Below are 21,029 nucleotides of genomic sequence, written 5' to 3'. Positions count from 1 at the left end.
TTCTTCCTCCTCCACCACCCCCTCCCTCCTTTCCCTTCCTAGGCGGTGAGACAAGCTGGCGACCCCTCTTCCTCCCCCTCCCCCTCCCCCAGGGGCTTTCACTCAACATCCCCCCCACGCCCCCATCCCCCCCCCACACACACATTTGGAGAGACGTTCCCCCTCCTCCTCCTTCAAAGCCGAAGCGGCCTCCTCATCCCAACTCAACTCAGCGGCCGCCCATTACCACCGACTCCGCCGCCGCATCCACCTCATCCACCCGCTCACTCAGCCAGCCCTCCACAACGGGGTTGTCCAGCGGGTCGTCGATGTAGTCCTCCACCGGCTCGGAGGGGGCCTCGCGCCAGTACATGTCGCCGGTTCCGTAGCCCTGGACACGGGACGAACGGAACGACGGGAGGGAAGGGATGAGCAATCACCGGTAGTGCCCCGTGTGTGTGTAGTGTGTGTAAGTGTTGTGTGTGTTTGTGTGTAGAAGAGGGACAGATTCAGACCCAGGATGATGATTGGCGAGATGGTGGCTCCGCCTTCGGTATTTTCCTGTCACACACCGATGCCGTCATGCCCCAAACCCCTCCAAGCGCATGATGGACGTAGCTCAGGTCAGGCAAGGCTAACCAGCTGGTGACGAGCTGCCCTCTCCCGCAACCTCTCCCGCCACCACTAGTAATATACTAATAATAACAAGAAGCAGCACGTGCAGCCGTCACTCACGTCAAGAATCTCCTCCGCTAGTACGTTCTCGTCCTGCGGCACGAAGTATGTGGGTGTGTCCAGTGTACGGCCGGTGGCAGCTGCCACGTCCTCCTCGGTCCAGCCCTGGGCCTCAGCCCACGCGTGGTCGACCGGGGCCTCGTAGTCGTCCGGGGGCAGCCTGGGGTGCCGTGGGAGTGGAGGAGGAGGAGGAGCCCCGCAGGCGGGGAGGGTTGGAACATTAACAATAACCTCCCCCCCTTCAGCCTTTAGATGCACTGGGCGGACATGTGTCTATCTGTCTGTCTGTCTGCCGTCTTCCTGCCAGTCCGGCGGCTGCATGCACCTCTCTTTCCCACTACGCTCTCGCCTGTTTTTCTCCCTTTCCTTGCATTTTCTTCCCTGAGCCCTTATCACCGCTATCATCCCGAGTGCGTTTCCACGGCACCCCTCTCTCCCCCTCCCCTCCCCTTCCCGCTCCCCTCCTCGTAACCCCTCCTCGTATCCAAGCCCCCTGCTTGGACGTGTGCACTCCGCACATCCACAAGATTGCACATCATACATGAACTTCACCCTGCCCCCACCTCCAGCGTCTGGAGATGTTGTGGAGTCCAGCAGCGGGTGTTTTCCCACAGCCCTCCCCTACTCCCGCGGGCCCCCCCAATCCTCCACCCACCCAACCCCCGAGCTCCCCCCCTCCCCCCCCACACTCACATGAGGTCCTGCAAGCCCCTCACCGTGAACTTGAGCTGCACCGGCCACCGGTACAGACCGGGGGTGCGCAGCTGCGAAAAAGGGGGGAACGGGGGGAGGTAATTCGGGGGAAACACATACACACTCATACGCGCAAACCCAACGCGTGGATGTGCGATGACCAGAGCTGACAACGCGGCGTGATGATTCTCATCGAATGCAAGCTGGTCTGCGCTGGGGCCATAACTGCCGATGCAGGTTTTACCGCCATTCGCCCATGCAGCCCTCCCTCACAGTCCGATGCACCCACCCACCCACCCAGCCGCCCACCTTGTGCAATTCCACCATGACCACCTCCCCCACATCGATGTGGTCCACTGCCAGCTCCCAGAGCTCCTCACTGCAGGGGATCAGCCTTCAGGGCGTTGGGAGGGGTGGAGAAGAGGGAGAAGGGGGAAAGGGAGAGGGAAAGGGGGGTTATATGCAAGGCGCAGCATACATGCACCGACCAAAAGCCGTCACGGTGGCAAGCGAGAAACCGACTATAGCATTAGCAGAGCCAAACAAGACGGCTAACCCCTGAGTAGACCAATTCGCAATTTGAATTCTTGCATTTTGCATGCAACCTCCCATTTCCCCATCCCCAAAACACACACACACACACACGCATTTCCCCCCGACCCACCCATCCACCCACCCGTCGAACTCCGCTCCAATGTCCACCTGGACACCGTGGTAGAGCCACACGTCTGTGATAAGGCCCACATACACCCGGCCCTCCTCCAGGTCGTCAAACCCGATCTGAAGGGGCGGCAGGAGGGCGGGAAGGGGAGGGGGGGCGCCAGGGCGGGAGGAACAGCCCAGGATGGAGGTCACAGATGGTATAAATATAATATCATATCATAGCCCTGGGAGGAGAGGGAGAGATACAGAGAGAGACCAGGTCAGGTCCCATCCCCCACACATACATCTCCGCCTTCAACACGCGGCCCGCCTAATCTCCCGCCCCGCCCTGCCCTCAGTCTCGCTGCCGCCGCCATCTCAAACTGTAGGGAAGCGAAAAGAGGGGTTTCAAGGTAAAGGCCCTGACCCTCCCCCCCGGCACACACACCGATAATCCCCCCATCCCCCAGTCCCTTACCGACCCCCGGCCGCCTACCCTGTCCACCGCGTCCTCCTCCAGCTCGGGTGAGTGCCAGGGCTGGGGGGTGAGCGGCTCCTCGTCCTCCTGCATGAAGTAAACCCGCTTGGGTTTGCCATTCCAGTTACCTTAGAGTGGGCGGGGGGGAGGGGGAAGGGGGGGAGGAGGGAAAGGGGTAAGGAAAGAAACCGCCGACTCTGGTGATGGATGGCAACGCGAGGCAAGGGAGGGAGGGAGGGAGCAGCCTCAACTCAACGGTCGCTGACCGCATTTGGGTTTTGCATGTGCAATTCCCCCCAGGCTGTGACCTTTTGGACAAGACACAAATGACCTGCCAGCCAGCCAGCCAGCCAGCTCCGCCAGCCGGCCAGCGGCACTCCCGGGCAGGCAGTCCAGGTACCTACCCTCCGGATTAGAGAACCAGTACTCCGTATCTCTCAGGTCCACTTTGTCGTCGGTCACCGCATCGAGGAAAGAGCGCTGCACACGCTTCTCCAAGGGCCCCTTGTCCGGGTCAAACACCTGCGCAGCCGCACATCAGCTGTCAGGACCTCGGCGGTGAAGGAACACAACATTCCCTTCAGGTGTGGATCCACAATGGTCCCTCCAACATATAAGCACAGCGCGTTTGGACGCGGGACGCTCCGGCCGCATCCGTACTGACAAACCGCTTGAGGGCCAAACCCTCGGAGTGGCCGGCGAATGGTCAGCCAGGTAGCCATACAAAAATTATCCATCAAGACTTTTATTACTCTTTCTGGGTAGAGCACCTGGTAATCTGGAAGATCCATGTATGCGTCTTCTCCATTATCGTCCATGCCCATTTCCTTTGCCTGCTGAGACTGGAAGAGCTCCTTGGACGTGCTGGTAACGCGGCATGGTTCCAATCTGTTTCGCCTTCCATTTGATAAGCCTAAAACAAGGAACAAGAACTTGGTTCGAAAGTGGCCCCGGTCGGAATGTGGTTACCGAGCCTCTTCTGTACCTGGATATGCAGTGAGGCGCCCAGATAATAGTGTTCTACGCACAATTGATGCTGATGATGCTACACCGCCACTGCTGGAAAAGCAGGCCGGCGGCTGTCTCCCAGGCCGCAGGGCGCGGTGCATGATAACTACTAACTACTGTGCCCTTTTGAAAGCTCAATTCCTATCGGAGCATGGCGAGTGTTGTCAACGGCGACGGAATAAAAGTGTGACAGCCCAGTACAGTTTAGCGTGGGATCGTTGTGAGCAAGTGATTTTGAGGCCAATTATGAATTGCACTGGTGCTGTCTGTAAACCTGTCCAGCCCGGTTTGCTTGGCGTCTTGGCGACCTAACGTTGTTGTGGGCGTTGAGCGGTGGTTAAAGTCAACCGCCAAACTCGAAGCCTAAGACTCTCAGTCTTGACTCATATTGACCGTTGCATGGACGCCTTGCCTAACAACGAAATTTTATGTGCGATGTACAATATCGATATTAGCAACTTGCATATAACTATAGCACTACACGTTCTGCAACCGAAATGTACGTTTGCTGTGCTGCCCCTGAACGCATGTAATTCTTTTATGCTCCACTCCACTCCGCTCGGTGTGTGTGAGCCAAGACACATGTAGGGTGCGTCCTCTTAGTCCTCGGCTGACAGCGACCTCACAACCTCTTGTCACTACTCCGCAGCTGGCATAGGCGACTAATGCAGCTGCCACCGGGACATTAGTCGATAGCGAGGATCAATCAACTTGCTGAGAACTGTTTGGCGCATCTCAGCTCAGCGATACGTCGACACCCTGAAGGGTGATAACTGAGCCCCCACATGCTGTGTCCTCACCTGTCCTGCTGGCGAGGAAGAACGGGCAACGGGGGCCCGTGAGGAAGAACGGGCAACGGGGGCCCGTGAGGAAGAACGGGCAACGGGGGCCCGTACAGACCTCAACACGGAACGGAACTAAGACCAGGGGCTACGAGAGGGACTGGCGTGTGCACACGTGCATGTGTGTATGTGTGCGTTGTGTTTTATATCGTACATGACCGGGCCTGGTACTGCCCAAGGGGTGCTACCGTTCCATAAACGAAAGCGCAGCCAAGCACTCCATAGAAGGAGAGGCGCATGAGGGCCATAGTCCCCTCTTTCTCCGCACGATGGCAAACCCCCCACGATGGCATACATGGTTGGCAGAATGCGGCGAATTGAACGATGAACCGCTGTGCGGTTTTCCTTCTGAAACCCACCGGGAAGCAGCAGGAGGTAGAGCACGGCCAAGAAAGGGGAGCAAGCCCGAAACGGGAATCACCCTCCAAACCAACTGCACCCACACAACGGAAGATCCAAACGCGGAGCCCAGAAGACACGGACAGAGCAGGACACCGTGTGACGCTAACGGTAATTAGCCACCGGGTGGGTGCCATAGGTGGTTGCCTGTTAACGGCGACAGTAACATCATCGTTCCAGCGGCTGGCCGTCGGGAACCACTCCACCCAGCCTCTTGCCTGCATGCTTCGTGTGCAACTCCTGAGTGGCAGCTAAATGCACCAGTCGCATCCATAAACCTGCAGGGACTAGCCGCTGCATGCACCACAACCACGGATCTTTTACCCTCGTCATGCGGGTTTCTCTTCTTGTGGGTGTCTGGTGGATATACGCAGCACATCACCCACACGCTAGCAGCTGTTCCGCCGTAGGTGGACTTCGGTGCATGTTTGCCAGATGCATCACCGGAGGATTTCCCCCGTTGTCCAACCTCTAATGCTTCCCAGCTCAAATCTTAGGCGAAATCCTCACCAAAGGCAAACCCCCGACCTCTGCCACCCAGGGATTCCAGGAGTTAATATTCGCCTTACAAGCCGCACTAGTTGCCGCTTTGGTGCACCGACCGTGTCTTTATAAAGGCTTAGCATTAGTGTGAGTCTGCGTCGTGGCAGCCCGGTCCTAGTCTGCATCGTGGCAGCCCGGTCCGACGTCCCCGATAACTGTCATTTCCATAAAATACGCCTCTTCATCGGCCATGCAGGATTTAAGCGCCGCAAACAAGCAAACTAGTTGATGCGTCTCCAGGGAGGCTGTCTCCCTGCAAGGAGCATCGCCTGCTGTCGCTATCTCGCCACGCATACAGAGCAGCAGAACACCTGCCCACTCTCTTCGCCACTGGGCTATCCTTTTGAACTCATCGTGCTCCGGACGTGAGCGGGGAGCTCCCGACGGGTAATGCCGTGGGGGATAGGTATGGGCGAAGTAAGTGAAAGCCCGCGATGGCGTTGGTGCGAGGGCGAGATTTTACGGGGTTAGCTTTAGGTCCTCTCTTTTCGGGTTGGCTTCCCGCGTTGTTAATCAACATCAATAGATAATGACTGCTGGCTTTTATTTGAACGTGGTACCTTTGGAAGCAACCCTAACGTTGCGCCTCACGTCGTGCAAGGGTGTGCCAGCGCGTGCCGGCGCTGGGGAAGTCCTGCTTTGCATAAAAGTATCTGTGTGTCACGTGTACAGCCAGAACAAATGGAGGTCACATGACACATTTGAATGTGCAACTTGCCGGGGAAACTATTGCAACGGCCAAGCTTGCCCGCTAAAGAGCGCACAACATCTTTGTTAATTTTTTTCGTTCTCTACAAGGAAGAATTCATATACGAATTCATTGTAGGAAGGCTGACGGTCGCAATTCAGAAGTGGCCGAGGCGTAGCTACGTGTCCAAGCTAGGGTTGCAAGGTACCCAAAGTGATAGCTTTCAAACCATACCGCCTTCTTTGTATGGAAGTGGTTCTTCAACAGAAGGCCTGAGCGGCGGCGAAAAAGTGGAAAGCGACTTGCTGACTGTCGTGCGTGGATGCTGACTCAACAAGAGCAGTCCGTATATACCCATGCCAGGCACCTGAATGCTAAGAACTCTTACAATATTATAATACATACACAAGAGCATAGCAGCTATCACGTTCCTCACAATTCTCTGCAGTTTGCTCCCATCACAACCTCCTCCATACAGGTCCCGAGCGAAATAAACAATGTGCCACCAATCACTGCGAGCTGGGACCAGTTTGCATTGGGATTATCGCCACCGTCGACCTGCAAGGCCGCGGCCGTGCTTCCACGTCAGACGTATAGTTGCAACTGCGTTTTCTGATGTGTCAACCTCGACCTCAGTATCGTCATCTGATGCATCTCTTTTTGAGCTTGGGTGGCGAACTGACCTTCGGGAGACCTACGTACAAGGGAAGGCGCTCGGAACGGGCAGCTTCGGAAAGGTGCACCTCGGCATTCACGCGGCAACGGGTGAGGAGGTTGCCATTAAGACACTACCGAAGGAGCGGCCAAGACTTTCACGTGCGAAAGTGCTGGAGAAGCTTCAGCGGTGAGTGCTATGCCTAGGAGCAGGCGGCATTCATGTTCCGAGACTATCGCGTTGATTTTTTAACTACCATATTGCAGGGAGCTCACTTTGTTGGACAGATTATCGGACAGTCCACGGGTTGTGCAACTACTGGATTGTTTCGAGGACGAGGACAACGTCTACATTGTGACCGAGGCATGCCGAGGAGGGGACCTCCAAAAGTTCTCGGAAGTGAGTGGCTTCCGCTTTTATCAGTCACTTGGAAGATGTCTTCTATCTGGCTGCCGTTTCTGAGCACGGTCTACTTGCATGTTGCAGACATACGGCCCTTTGACGGAGCGCTGCCTGGCATTAGTTGCGTTGGAAGTTCTCCAAGTTGTGCAAAGTTGTCACCGTCTTGGTATCCTACATGGTGATGTGAAGCCAGGTGAGCCACCGTGTACCTTCAAAACCTTTCGGGTGGGCAGAGCAGGTGGTCAACTGTTGCACTACGGACCATTTGCACCTGTCAGTTGGCCCCACGCGCCTGCACCGTATGCAATTTTTTTGCATGTTGGGATGTTTGCAACCCAGAAAGGAAGGTGTCCAAACGACGAAGTTCCACGCTGTCCAGCCCGCCAAGAAGGCGTACATTGCCCTAGCCAAAGCCCTTCTGGCGTCAGTAATTCAATCCTTTCTTTATTCAACCCTAGCGATTCCGTCCTACTGTCTAAGTGTATCCGTTTCTGCTTCCTAAAGTTCGCCTACCTTTCGCGCCTGTTTTGCACAGCGAACTTTTGCATTAGGGACGAGCACCGGCACCCATACGTGGCCACGGCCGCGTCGCTCCAACGAACGCCCTGGCTGAAGGCTGTGGACTTTGGTTGCTCGCAACTCCATTACCGGCACACGCGCCTCAGTAAGCGATCTGGGACGCCAGTTTACATGGCACCCGAGGTGAGGCGTGAAGGGACGAGGGGAGGCAATTGAGGGAAGGGAAGGTGATGGATTGCAAGGTTGGCCATGGGATGAGCGCATCTAGGGGGATCTGGGTCGGTGGCTAGAAGCCGTTGTTAGCGCCCAGGACAGCTGCAACATTTCGTCGTTGTTCGTGCTTCCCGATGGGTTAACATGATTGGGATACTACGTCCCGGCAAGCGAGCAGATCCACGTATAGTTTGTACAGGTGGTTGACCCACATCGGATAGGAACACATTCCGCAAGCGGTAATCCCTCGCGCTTTCGTCCACCTCCCACCGCCCTCGCACCCTCTCCCCACCATTAGATCTTCAAGCGGGACTACTCCTTCGAGGTGGACATTTGGAGCACTGGCGTGCTGCTGTACCAGCTGTTCTGTCGGCAGTTCCCGTTTTGGCAGGGCGACTCGTACAATAAGGCCCTGTCGTTGGACGAGGTTGCAAAGGCGATTACGGAAGCGGAAATCCGGATGGATTTCGGGCCCTGGCTCACGATGTCACAAGAGGGCCTCAGCTTTGTGCGTGGATGCCTCCACCGGGATCCGGCGCAGCGGCTGACTCTTGACGAAGCTCTCGACCACCCCTGGATTCGCATGCATACGAGCACGGAGGTGTGCGGCGGCGCGGCGGGGCCACTGGTGGAGACGGAGGCGGCGGAGACGGCTGGGAGCGCTGGCGCCAACAACATCGTTCGGCGGGCGGCAGCGGCGGCTCCGGCGCAGACACAGCAGCAACTTGGACATGCGCAACAGCAGATTTCTCAGCAGGTGCAGCAACAGCAGCAGCAACGGCAACATCGGCAAGGCCGCCGAGATGCTGCCGTGGCGGCGTGAAGGGTCATGTGCGCAGATGCGTGTGACGTCGACACTGCTGCTACCGCCTTTGGCGAGGATGGACATGGAAGACCCACGGGTCGGTCTACAGGTCCAATCTGGCATTTACGGGACTACGCGGTTTCGGAATCACGACGGAACCGAACTGGCGAGGGCTACGAACACCTACTAAGCTGCAGGCGCATCAACGCTACTTGATGCACTGTATGAGTAGTTGCAATAGTTTTAATGGCTAAGGTGGTATGGATGGCCTCATGTCGCTGAGGTTGCTATCGAGGTTTTGTTGCGGCTTGAGAAGAGCATGGCTGGAAAAGGCATATATCCGAGGTGCCGTGCTCCTTGGCTCAGCTTGACAGTAGCGATGCAGCACGCAGGTATTGCTATTGCCCGGTACTTAGGCGACAAAATGGATACAATAGGAAAAGATGAGAGGGATATAATAGCGGTCCTTCGCCGGGCGGCCTGAGTGAGGCTTCGTTGTCAAGGCCAGATGCAGCGCTTGACTGGGGGCCTCAGTGCCCATGATCCCGCACGCCTGCCGGATTGGCGGTCGCGGGCGGCGCTGGGCGTGTCTCCTGTTATTTCGCTGTCCTTTGCCTGTTGTCCTCGGTTTATTTGTTTATGACGGCATTGCCGCACCCTGTGCTTTGGTCGGGTTGTCTTCATCACAGCTACCCATTCCTGCCAGTGGTCTAGTGCAGTGTATGTTTTTCTAAATGTCTTTTTTGGTGGCGGCAGCGGCTTTCACGGTAGTAGGCATAGTGTGCATGTGTACGTGCACGCTTTCGCCATTGTGCAATTTCGTCGTGTGCTGTCACTTGGCGCATGCCATGCCACCACCCAAACCTATTGATAAATCGCGTTCCTTCTTTGCATCGATACCGCTGCCCCTCCGTTAGTACCTTCTCCAAGCCCGGACCGATTTTGCTGTTAGGCAGCTTGCGTTGCTGGCGAAGCGGGCATTCATTCCATCTTGGGATGGCAGAACGTCCTCCGCGAGCGCAATCACGGTGCGCCTGATTTGCTTAATGGGGCGCGGGTAGTCGTCTCGGTTAGACCGAGGTTTACGAGGTAGAGCTCCCTGGGAATGGTGTTTTTGCTGTTGGGCGGCGGGTGGTCCTCGGCTCTCGAGACAGACCGCCGATCCTGGCAGCTCTCTGTTGAAGCATCCTAGTGGCCGTTTCCCTGATATGGCGGTGTTGGGAACAGTGCCGCGGTCCTACGACCTGGAGGATTGGTTTATGCCGCTCCTGGTGTTTTAATTTGGGGGAAATCAGCCGGCGTTGCGCCAGTTGGCCCCTCCATTAATTGTGGGCCAGTGATATAGCCCTCGGGTGCTTTATGCGCGGAAGGACGATGTGACCGGCCTCCGCTCTGCCCGCCCTCGATTGCGCATCTTCGTTTCGTCCCTCAGTGTCGTACTTCACAGACATCTTGAAACTGCAAAACCTCATCGAGTGTCCTTGACGTGCGCCCCGCAGTCACTTCATGGACTGTAGGTGGGTTGTTTTGTCTTTATGTGTTGACATGTAGTAGGTGTGCGAGTATGTTGTGCAGGTTGGGGAGTCAGCCTGGCGCATGCGTGCTAGTGCGTGTGCGGGTTACACGTGCGTTGTTGTGTCCCATTAATACGTTTGCAACCGCAGACCTACCGAATGTGAGGAAGTGTCTGTATCTGAGGATGCAATGCCGGCATGTGCAATGTCAATTGGTTCGGGTTGTGATGTGCGTCAACGATGTGGCGTTGGGGTCTCGTGCAGACGTGTCGTCTGGGGGCCAGGCCTCGGCTCAGGGAGGGGGCTGGTGGAGGGGGGAAAGAAGCGAGGGATGGAGCGAAGATACTCCGGCCCTGCTACAACCCTGCACCACCTGCTCACGCTCCCTAAGCTTCTTATAACCTTGTGGCCCGCACTTGTGACGTCGCAGCTGCTGTGGCCCTGCGTTGCACAATACAAGGCAATGGCGTAGTATTTCGATTGTCATCGCATGCGCCATAATAAGGTTTATTGAGACGGTGCCTGTGTCTTGAGAAATAAGTTTAGGATGATTGCCCGGGAGCGCAGCTGTGTCTTTTAGCTTTCCCGCAGCTCCTCAGTATTTTTTTGGGGGTAGCATCGAGAAGTATCATTTACCGCCGGACTGAGAAACGTGCCCACGTATTGCAGTCTTTGGGGGAGGCATAAAATTGTGGTGCAGTTAAGATGGTTGCGCGCACGGCGAGAGACAGGATCGTGGCTGCGGCCCAAGCGGACGCGCAGGCCGGCTGGCTGTACAATGCCGGCACGGAGCTTCAAATAACTTGGTTTTTGGTTGACTCGAATCCATTGGATTCATTCCACGGCGTACATATATAATATACGTTACCATACGGATGGACGTGGAGGCGCGGGTGAGCCTGGATGTGGTAGCGAAGCGACTGGGCTGTGCATAAGCTTTTGGTTTGCTTCCGCAGCGCCGAGGATGGGAATCCGCTTGTATGTCTGTATGTATGTCTATTCGCTGCTGAATCCGGGAAATGAGCATTCCATGTGGGCTGGCTTCCTGTGTTTAGATTTGGACAGTCGGCAAGCCGCACATCTGCTGTCAGCAGGAATGTCGGCTTCCGCTTCACAGTGAACAGACCGTGTTGTGGTAGTGTGATGTAATGCTGTCTGTTGTGATGTGATGTGCTTGATTGTATATGGGGCTCGAGCCCAGTTTTTTCCCCCAGAAAACTGACAGGAGGCTTCAATCCCAATTTCGAGAGAGGACGTCTTTTTTTTGCGTTGCTATTTGGTTTTGTTGTTTGGCGTGCATCCTCGTCCGCATACTTGTATGATTACATGCGTGCAGCTGCGGAAACACAGAGAGAGAGAGAGAGAGAGAGAGAGAGAGAGAAAGAGAGAAAGGAACAGATTGAGGCCAGGCGAACCTTACAGAGAAACATGGTGGTAGTAATGGTGGCCGTGGTGTGTATAATTCAAAGCGCAATCTTTAATTTACTGTACGTTTTGGTGTTGTCTGTGGTCCTGCACAGGAGTTTAATACCCGCGCCGACAATTCATTTGCTTTCGATTTTGGCAAAGGGGCGAGGACAAATGTTTGATGGGTGACAGGTTACTGCATTCATGGCACGTACCTCGAATCGGGTCAAACGTGAAGATGCGTCGGTACTTTGGATTAAAAGATGTAATTTAAGGGGAACCACTATGTAACATGAAATTTAAAGATAACTTCTATCCGACACTTTTGTCGTAAAGTCGCCTGGAAATCGCCTGGAAAAGTGGCGTCAAGTGCTCACTCGAAGTCGTCAACGCAAGTTCGCCAAAGGGCTAACTTCCCCGGAGGTCGGCGGCTATATATCCCTGCACACTCCCTTCTAATAACAAGGGAGTTTGGTCTAGTGGTATGATTCTCGCTTTGGGTGCGAGAGGCCGTGGGTTCGATTCCCACAACTCCCCAATTTGTCTTTTTAGACATGCTAGAGAAACAAACAGATGCAGCAATGGTTAACTCCCGCGGCGGCGGGAGTCTTTGCACTGGACTGCGTGTCTATTACCACATATCTGCTCTACGGTAGTACAAAGCCGCTCCTTTTCCATGATTCAATTTACTACGACATGACGGTAGTATTGGGGTACCTCAACACGGATTGGGGAAGAGGGTGTTTGCCCAAAAACCTCCCGTCAAAGTTGGTGGTTTCCAGCCTTTTCTTGGCGCCACGAATTCCGGTGATGGACATTCTTACGCTGCCGAAATCTGCCTGGGCAACGTTTTCGCGCGCCAAAGGGCAAAGCCGCGCTGTACTTAACAACATACCCGCCTGATCTACACCTATATCGCCCATCATGCGAGGTGAGTTTATCCGCTTTGGCTGACCACGATCCTGCACACTTTCCATAAAGACACATCCCTCAACATTCCAGGACTGCTAGATCAAGAAGTTACGGTAATGTGCGGGCCTCCAATGTTTAGCACTGCCTCAATTAGTAACCTGTGTCCAATGACAGCTTAAGGTGTCTTAACTTACAGTTGATTGCTTAACAGGGTGTTTGCAAGCCCCGGTTGTTGGGATCTTCCGATGTATTACTAATGGAACTCGTTGTCCGTTGTACGATGACCCAAAATCGATGGCGCGGTGCTCGGAACCTGTGATGTTTTACTCTTCTATCATAGTTCGCGCGTTACGAACTCGTAAGCTTATCTACATTGCATATCTGCTTCCTTGCAGCTTGGTGTCCTATTGTTATGTATTTTTCATGTCGGCGGCAAAATCTTCATTTTTAGCAATTTAAGCCAAACGCCGTTATCTTTGACCTAAAAACTAGCTCATGGGTTTGAAACGTCACAAGGACCCCAGCGGTTCCACCGCCGCGGCTGGCGGAGGCGCTGCAAACAATGGACAGTCGGCTCCCATCGGTACACGAAGCTCACTGGCGGAGTTCGAGGCCTGGATGAGGAAAGCCGGCATCATATGGGACACATCGCTTATTCAGTTACGGGCCGGCAGCGCCAAAGCTTGCGACCCTGACTCCAACTGCACCTCAAACGACACATTGGGCCCCGCATCACAGCCTTCCGACGGGCCCTGGGCCGTCTATGCAGGTGTGATAGCTCGTTGCGTTGAAAGAGCAAAGCTGCATACACCTCTCAACCCCTCTTATCGTCCTCTGCCATTCCCGATTGCGCAAAGCGCGTCACCAAGTCCCACAGTGCTCTCCCACCCACCCCCACGATGTAGTCTATCCCCCCCTCTATAACCCCGATCCACCCGCACCGCAACCTCAACCAACACCGCGGCCAAATCGTTTGCAGCGTCGGACGTGCCGGAGGGTTGCGTGCTGGCCACCATTCCCCGGTACGCCGTACTCTCCGCCGCCAACAGCGGCCTGGCAGACTTGTTGGTTTCGGAACGGCTTGGTGGCGGCCTCGCGTTGGTGGCGGCAGTCATGTATGAGGCGGCCCGGGGACCCAGGTCCAAGTGGTAGGTGGTAGTTTGGGTGCAAGTTTGAATTTCAATTTGAGTTTGAGCAAGGCCTTATGCAGCAAGAAGGGGTGAGGCTTGGGGGGAAAGAGTGAGGGCAGTGCGGATGTGCAGGAGCGCTGCCTCAGGTTGTGGGGGAGGGACGTTATTCGATTGAAGGGCGGAGGGCTCCCCCTTAGGCTCAGGATGGTGCAGCACCTCTGCCGCTGCTGCCGCCGCGCGCGTGTATGCATGTATGTATGTGGTCGTGGATAAAGCGTGCATCCGTACAATCCAGAGCGGAGCGCCGTGACTTATGTGTGCTTAGCTCCCTGCCGCTACCGCCGGCCTGAAATTGCAATTAATATATAACATATGGGTTTGGCACCACTGGTAAGGCGCGACCATTGCCCCCGGGAGATCCCGGGATCGATACCCGTTAGGGTCAAAAGTCCTTCCGATGGTGGAAGGCATTGCGCCCCTCGTTGATGGACGGTGGTGACCTGGGATAAAGTTGACCTGCGAGCCGACCAGGAACGGAGTTGGGCCGCTGTCGACCCGGCAGATTCCGTTGGATGCTGGTGGTGGGTGCGGAACCTGAGCAATCCACTGAGAGGTTGACTAGGGTGACTGGATGAGGGTGCCCCGAAATACCGGGGAAGGCAGGGTTTCGCAGGGTAGCTGCCACGGGCGAAGATACACCCCCCTGTTTCACACATCAATTAAATACTGGCCCGAACAGCCAGGCCGGTTCTGCTCTCTACATGTAACAGACAGATAGTCAGACAGACAGACAGACAGACACAAAAATAGACCCAGACATGCGCACTTTCAAACCCCGCTCGTTCCCACACGCTTTTTGAACCGCTGCTCGGTGCCCACTCCCGCTCTACACCCTAAAACCTCAACCCATCCCCCCCTCTTCAACACCGTCTCCAGGTACGGCTACCTGTCCAGTCTGCCCCCCCGGGAGTACCTTCCGGTGTTCTGGGGCGGCGGGGAGCTGCGGGAGCTGGTGGGAACTGATATTGCGGATAAGGCCCTGGCGGATAGGTGGGACGAACGGGGGCGAGGGAGGGCTTGCGTTGCGTGTAGAGTCGGACAAAGGGGGAGAGGCTCCGGAGGCCCCCCCGGGGGCGGGTTGGGGCCCGGGAATCCCGACGGAGCCATGGTGAGTGCTTTGGTTGTGGACTGCGAAGAGGCGGGTTAAGAGGGTGGTTGAACGGGGCCGCTGTCGTGGGTCGTCCCTTCACCTGCTTGGTCTATTGCAGTGGGATGGGGTGAAGTGGGAGTGAAGTGGGAGTGAAGTGGGAGTGAAGTGGGAGTGAAGTGGGAGTCCTATGGGGTTGGAGGGGGGCCGGGATAAAGCGCGGTGCGGGCCTGGTGATGGGGCTTGGAAGCGGATAGTGGTCTGTAATTAAGTACTGGGTGCCTGGGGCACGGGTCGATGTGCTGGTGGATTAGCTCTTAGGCCGATCAGAGAGCGTATGTACGGATGGCCTGTCGTACCCTGCTGGTTCCGTACGCCTGTACAAATGTCTGTCACACAGAGAGGCCATGGCGGCGGACTTTGAGTCGGAGCTGGCGCCGCTGCTGGGGCGTTACCCGGCCCGACTGGGGCCGCTCAAGGAAGGCTGGAACCTGGAGGCCTTCATGTGCGTATGTCGTACGCATGGGCAGAAATGTGTTACATGCCTTACAGTGCATAGGTCGTGTAGTGCCGATGTAGTCTTCATATTAGTCTTCATGGCGACTGCGCATGTGTGCCATCCCACTTTACGAGCTTGTGCACATGTGTACATATGCATGTATGTATGCATGCGGGCATGGGGAAGTGATGTGGGCGATGCATTGAGGGTTCGGTATGAATCGTTTGCTCGGGACGGTAAGTGGCCTCCAAACTCGCAAAACCTAATAATGAAAACCCGAAAACCCGAAAACCCTGGAGGCGTAGGGCACGCAGTGACCTCCAAACCTACACCCTGCCCTTTCCACACTTCACAACCCCTTTCGATTGGCCAACTCGACGTCGCCCTTTCACCTCCACCCCACCCCTCTCCCCGCTCGCAACTGTTAACTGCATCGACATCGTCATCTTCGCTTATGTTATAATACTGAAAAGCACATTCCGCTATTGTGAGTTAAAACAAACAGTGACCCTTCCGTGCACACTCAATTCCGCCAGGCGCGCAGCTTCCTGGGTGGCCTCGCGGGCCTTTTACGTGGACGAGCACCACGGCGATGCGCTCGTCCCATTGGCCGACGTGTTTAACCACAAGGTACAGTGACCAACTGCTAAACTGTTACTACCAACCAACCAACCAACCAACCATTTAACCATCCGACACCATGGAATCCGAAATCCTCCTTTTTCTCTCCTTGGTCTGATCTGATCTGAACTGACCTGGATCTGGGTCTGGTCCGTGTGTCTCTTTCCTCCCCCTTCCCACTCCTAGGCGGCTCGTGTGGACTTGGGGGCCCGTGGTGGTGGGGGCTGGGCGGACGGCTTCGAGGTCGCAGAACATGCAGGTACGTGTGTGCGTGTACGTGTGTATGTGCGCATGCATGTGTGTGTGTCTGTGCTACGAGTTACGTTGCCGTGGGTAGGTGAAGGGATCCTCCCCAGTTAAGAAGCCGCAAGGACTCGCATTTATCTGCGGTGATCAAGTCCACGGTGGCTGAAAGGCGCTGCAAAAGTAGTCCCGTGTGTGTATGTATGTATGTATGTATGTATGTGTGTGTGTGTGTTTTAATGATCTTCGGAGCCACGTTGAGGGAACGCCGATGATGGTGGGACACTGGAGAACAACTTCAACACCGAAGCGAACTCCGTAGTCACCAGCGATATGTGCGGCATTTCAATAAAACTATAGACGTAGCTTGAGTTCTTCAGGGTAGATGTTGATTTCATGTAGGTTGCGCGCGCGTGTGTGTGTACAGGTTCGCTGCTTTTAACGCTTTTTACATGTTTGCTTGCTTTTGACGCCTCACTTTCGCAGACGCGCGGCGGCGGCAGCCAGGCGGAAACGGACGACGCAGCGGCGGCGGCAGCACAGCCGCCGGCGGCGACAAAGGTTCCGGCCAGCAGCGCCGCCACGGTCATCTGCAGCCCCAGAAGGAGGTGCGAGGCGCAGGAGGTACGAAGGAAAAGGAGGCGGAGCCAGACACCGGGGAGGAAGAGGAGGATGAAGAGGAGGAGGAAGCGGAAGAAGAGGAGGAGGACGAGGAGGAGGAGGAGGATGAAGAGCAAGAAGAAGAGGAGGAGGACTGTGGAGCCCTGGATAAGGCCTCTGTCTCTGCCGCTGCTTCCATTGCAACGGCGAAGGTGAACTTGGATCGAGACCCGGGAGACGATGGCGATGATCCCTGGCCGACACCGCCCCCACCGCCACGGCAGCCACTGGCGGCGGCGGCAGTAGCAGCATCAGCAGCAGCCGATGCTGATGGCACAGCAGGCCGCACCGCGGGCTGCCAGGAGGCAGGTGACGGCGTCAGGGAGGGCGGCGTCAGCGGTGTTGGCGGTGTTGGCGGCCGTTGGGCCCACCTGGCGGCGTCTGTGGCCAGTCGTGGTGGCCTCAACTTGCATCTGGACATTGGAATATGTGCGGGGGAAAGGGGAGGTAAGAGATGGTTAGTTTTCGAGCTTGGAAAAAAGGGGCGAGAGGAAGTGACTGGGTCGGTGCAAGCAGGGTTGGGGAGGTCGGGGTCGCGACGGAGGCCTCCGTGAGGCGCGTGTCTTGGTAAAACGAAATTCCGACAATCCATGAGAAGGCCGAAGCAAGTGAATCAAACAAGCGAAAGATTTCCTTCATAAATATTAAATATTGGTAAAGGAAGAATATATTGGCTTGTTGCATGTCACTTGATGTCCCAGGTGTAGAGGTGTTGGACATCGTTGCGGCGCAGCCCCTGGCGGCGGGTACCGAGGTATTCAACACGTACGGGGAACACGGCAACGGCGAGCTCGTCAACAAGTACGGCTTTGCACTGCAGTACAATCCATTTGATGAGGTAGTTAGGGTGGGGCCGGCCGCCGGGGGCCTGAGGCTAACTGCGACCACAACATCCCATCAAAACGGTTTTTTTTATGGCACACGCGTTTCTACATGTCAGCAGGCTCGGTATCCCAGACCCACGACTACTCAAGCCTTTGCCCGGATTCATACACTTGCAGCCCATAGATGTGCATATACATATTATTTGTAACAAGAACTAGAGCACATCATTGGGTATGTGTTAAAGCTGCAGGCGCTAAGCTGGTTGCATTCCTCAAATCGCTGGAAGGTCGGGCGCTCCGTGCGGGCCGTCTGGCTAGGGCCTCGGCCTTCCCTGCCCTGCCTTTGCCACCCCCTTACCTAGGAAAACTCTGAGCCACGTTTGCCATTTCCTGTTGCGCCTGTTGCGCATGATTGCTGCGCTGCTAATCCTGTTGCTGCGGCGACGGCGGCGGCACGGGTGAGCGGTGTCGCCAACGGTGGCGGCGGCTATGGGGCTATGCACCTGGGCTTCTTTTGTGCGCGGTCGTTCAGTTGTTGCTGTCCAAAGGCTCCGTGATGGCGGCTGTAGAGGCGGAGGTGGGACGCAAGGCGGCGCGCAAGCGGGCGAGCTTCCTGGCGGAACACAGGTACGCAACACACCGACTGACTGACTGACTGACAAACAGACAGTGAATACTCAGATCTGAGTGGACATCAGGGCGAGTTGGTGGGCTGGAGGGTAGAAGTAGACACACATAGCACATGCGGTTAATACTGACGGACTATTTGACCAGCCTTAGATCCGCCAACGGGCTGCCAAGCTGACGGACTAGGAGAGCTCTCCGCGGGCCCAACCCAACACCGTGAGAGAAAGATGAGGCGTGGGCCGCCCCCCTTCCGCCTTCTCTGTCCTTCTTGGGCGACATCTGGAAGGGCATGCAGCGCACATCATCCCTGAGATTGTTTTTAACACTTGTCAAAACCATAAAAATATTTTATGGGCCTCATTGAAATCTCGTTTTCAATTTCCTCAGATTTCTCACAATGTTTCTTGCAGCGAGCTTTTGGACGAGGATGAGGAACCGTTTCTCCTGCTGCCGCCCCGCCACGTCAACACGTCTCTGTACGTGGCGCTAAGGGTGCTGACGGCGGGCGAGCGACAGATGGCGAGCTGGGCGTCGCTGGAGGTACGGAGGGTGTACGACATTCCGCGCACATTCACATGCAACGCTTTCAGGCACACACAAGTCTGCGCCTGGTTATATGACGGCTACCAGCAAAGCAATACATGCGCATGCTTTTGCAAGCGTTGGCGTGTTGTTGGGACCATTGTCACTGTCGTAGTTTTCTCTGGTTAAGCTAACGGTGGCACATGGCCCCCGGGGGCCCCTCAGGGGCTTTTACACAACTGCCTCAAGCATCCGGCATCGCGACCATCATGCCCAATACCGCAGGATGCCGTGGAGCCGTTGCGCACAATGTGGCGGCAGGCACGGCAGCATCACCATCACCAGAACCGAGCTGCAGTAGCAGCAGCAGCAGCTCCTGCGGCGGAGGTTGTGGAAAGGAATGGCGGCTCCAACACCGGGAAGAGGAAACGGCGGCGTGCTGGCGCCGATAGGGACGGTGAAGAGAATGACGACGGTAATGGCGAGGAGGAGGACGGGGCGGTCTTGGAAGGGTCTGTTAGACGGCCGAAGAAGCAACAGAAAACAAGAAAAGGAGTCGGTGTTGCAGAGGCTGGGACGGGTTCCTTGAAGCAGGAGACGGTTCAGGTTACGGATCCGGACACCGGTTGCAGCAGCGATGACGACAGCGAGGATCGTGACGAAGACGAGGATGCCTCTGACGAGGAGGCTCCGTCGTCGTCTTCGTCCGGGGAGGATGAACAGGAGGACGATCTTCCCGAGGACGTTGAGATTCAAGCCCCTGCGAACGGAGATTCCGCAGGATCCAAACCTGAATCCAGATCGGAGCCAACAGGCGTCGATGGTAAGGCGGAGGGCACTCGCCGGAAGGGTGCTACGACAAATATCAAGCAGCAGCAGCTGCAGCGGAAAGCGGCCCCCGGGGTGCGTAGCGGGAAAAGAGGTGGAACTTGCGATGGAGGTGACGGAGATGATTCTGTGGCACCAACGGAACTGTGGACAGAGAGGATGCGGTCCGTGCTCCGGCATGTGGTTTCGGAACGGCTTGCAGCCTACCCTACATCCCTGGAGGAGGACGAGCGAGAGCTCCGAAACCTGGAAATGGGGCAGAAGGATCAACAGCATCAGGAGGGCAGACCCGCGCTCAGGTAAAAGTGGTTTACAGCGTGTTCTGTGCAAGTACGACAATGACACACGTCAATACGGCGGGCCATCGTCCGCTAGCTGCTTGGGTGCAGACATAACCTCTAATCGGAAGCACCGGGGGCACTTACTAAGTTAGGTAGTACCTTCTGTGTTGTATGTCAATCGGCCCCGCGCTTTCACGAATTTAGGCGGCGCCTCCTCCCTCCGGCTTCGGCTTTCATGTCTCGTTGCGCTTCTCCTCTCCGACGTTTCCCTCAACGGCTGATTCGTTCTCAATTCGGCAGGAGGAATGCGATAGAGTTAGATGCGAAATGGGGGTCGGTCACGGGAATGCGGACAGCGGGGATGGATGGTTCCACTGGAAGACGTGGATAGTCGAGGACCGAGGGGTACCCGAGAGTGTGGAAAACTGACCCGTATTGCATCCTTCCGATTCGACAGGACCGGAGCTTCTGAGAAGCGGGTCGACGTTAAGGACGCTGCAGCTGGCCAGGACAAGATCAAGGGCAGAGGAGTAGGCTGCGCAGCTGAGGGCGCGGTGGGTGGGAAGCCCAGCAATGGCTCGGCGACGGCGGAAGCAGTTGGCGCCCGGCGCAGCGCATTGTTATTGCGGGCAGGGGAGAAACGGCTGTTGGCAGACATCTTGAAACAACTGGGATGAAATATGTGGATAGCTAAGTTCGCGGCTTTGCGTCTGTATTTGGATGGATGCCCCTGTTGGGAAGATTCGCAAGGTTGACTGCCGCAATGCGGGGCAAGTAGGACGCAAGTTTAAAATGTGTTGCTTGCTTCTTTGGACAGAAGGCTCTTATGCCTAATTAATATGCGGATCTTTGGAGAATGTGCTTAGATAGTCTCCCTGTCGATTCAAAACCCATTCGCACATATGGCCGAGTGCGAAGCTGCAAACCAGAGGCGTCCTAACCAGAGTTTACATGTTGCATAACTCGGCTGTATAAGTTTATTTCGCAGATGCAAAGTTCGCGTTGCAATGAGGGGGCGACGACTCGACGGGGTGTACGTGCATTACTACAGTAACGGATGTCAACGGCCTCGTGAACAATCGGAGTGCCTGTCGCTCGCAGAGTCGCAGTTGCGTAGAAATGTCTTTGAAAACAAGGACGATATGTCGGAAGGATAAGGTTTTCCTTGCCCTCTTTTGTTTAGGTTGCGCCATTACGTGCGAGACATAAGTTT

At 55.9% G+C, this 21,029-nt stretch overlaps 3 protein-coding genes across 3 annotated transcripts; 2 read left to right on the top strand and 1 right to left on the bottom strand.

The window, feature by feature from the left end:
- Nucleotides 1-208: 208 nt before the first annotated feature.
- VOLCADRAFT_92287 (uncharacterized protein) lies at nucleotides 209-5,202 on the bottom strand (the record flags this gene model as incomplete). The annotated part of the gene is made up of 9 exons (XM_002951644.1): nucleotides 209-370; nucleotides 715-874; nucleotides 1,408-1,478; nucleotides 1,717-1,801; nucleotides 2,084-2,187; nucleotides 2,528-2,655; nucleotides 2,932-3,049; nucleotides 4,336-4,343; nucleotides 5,163-5,202. 9 exons carry the CDS (start codon nucleotides 5,200-5,202, stop codon nucleotides 209-211), a joined length of 876 nt encoding a protein of 291 aa, XP_002951690.1.
- Nucleotides 5,203-6,672: 1,470 nt separating this feature from the next.
- Nucleotides 6,673-8,361, top strand: VOLCADRAFT_44097 (uncharacterized protein; the record flags this gene model as incomplete). The annotated part of the gene is made up of 5 exons (XM_002951739.1): nucleotides 6,673-6,831; nucleotides 6,933-7,061; nucleotides 7,149-7,289; nucleotides 7,680-7,766; nucleotides 8,095-8,361. Coding segments are annotated over 5 exons (783 nt in total), but the record flags the coding sequence as incomplete, so codon positions are not given.
- Nucleotides 8,362-12,446: 4,085 nt separating this feature from the next.
- Nucleotides 12,447-20,669, top strand: VOLCADRAFT_105205 (uncharacterized protein; the record flags this gene model as incomplete). The annotated part of the gene is made up of 14 exons (XM_002951738.1): nucleotides 12,447-12,453; nucleotides 12,985-13,203; nucleotides 13,414-13,582; nucleotides 14,501-14,614; nucleotides 15,112-15,216; nucleotides 15,747-15,840; nucleotides 16,018-16,090; nucleotides 16,561-17,181; nucleotides 17,436-17,581; nucleotides 18,091-18,185; nucleotides 18,596-18,725; nucleotides 18,933-19,610; nucleotides 19,758-19,834; nucleotides 20,274-20,669. The coding sequence occupies 14 exons, from the start codon at nucleotides 12,447-12,449 to the stop codon at nucleotides 20,491-20,493; spliced, it is 2,748 nt and encodes a 915-aa protein (XP_002951784.1). The 3' UTR covers nucleotides 20,494-20,669.
- Between the last annotated feature and the right edge of the window lie 360 nt (nucleotides 20,670-21,029).

Source organism: Volvox carteri (genome assembly GCF_000143455.1).
Source record: "Volvox carteri f. nagariensis unplaced genomic scaffold VOLCAscaffold_25, whole genome shotgun sequence".
In the NCBI taxonomy this organism is placed as follows: Eukaryota; Viridiplantae; Chlorophyta; class Chlorophyceae; order Chlamydomonadales; family Volvocaceae; genus Volvox; species Volvox carteri.
The sequence above is the reverse complement of the archived record's forward strand: the minus strand, read 5'-3'. Positions and strand labels throughout refer to the sequence as shown.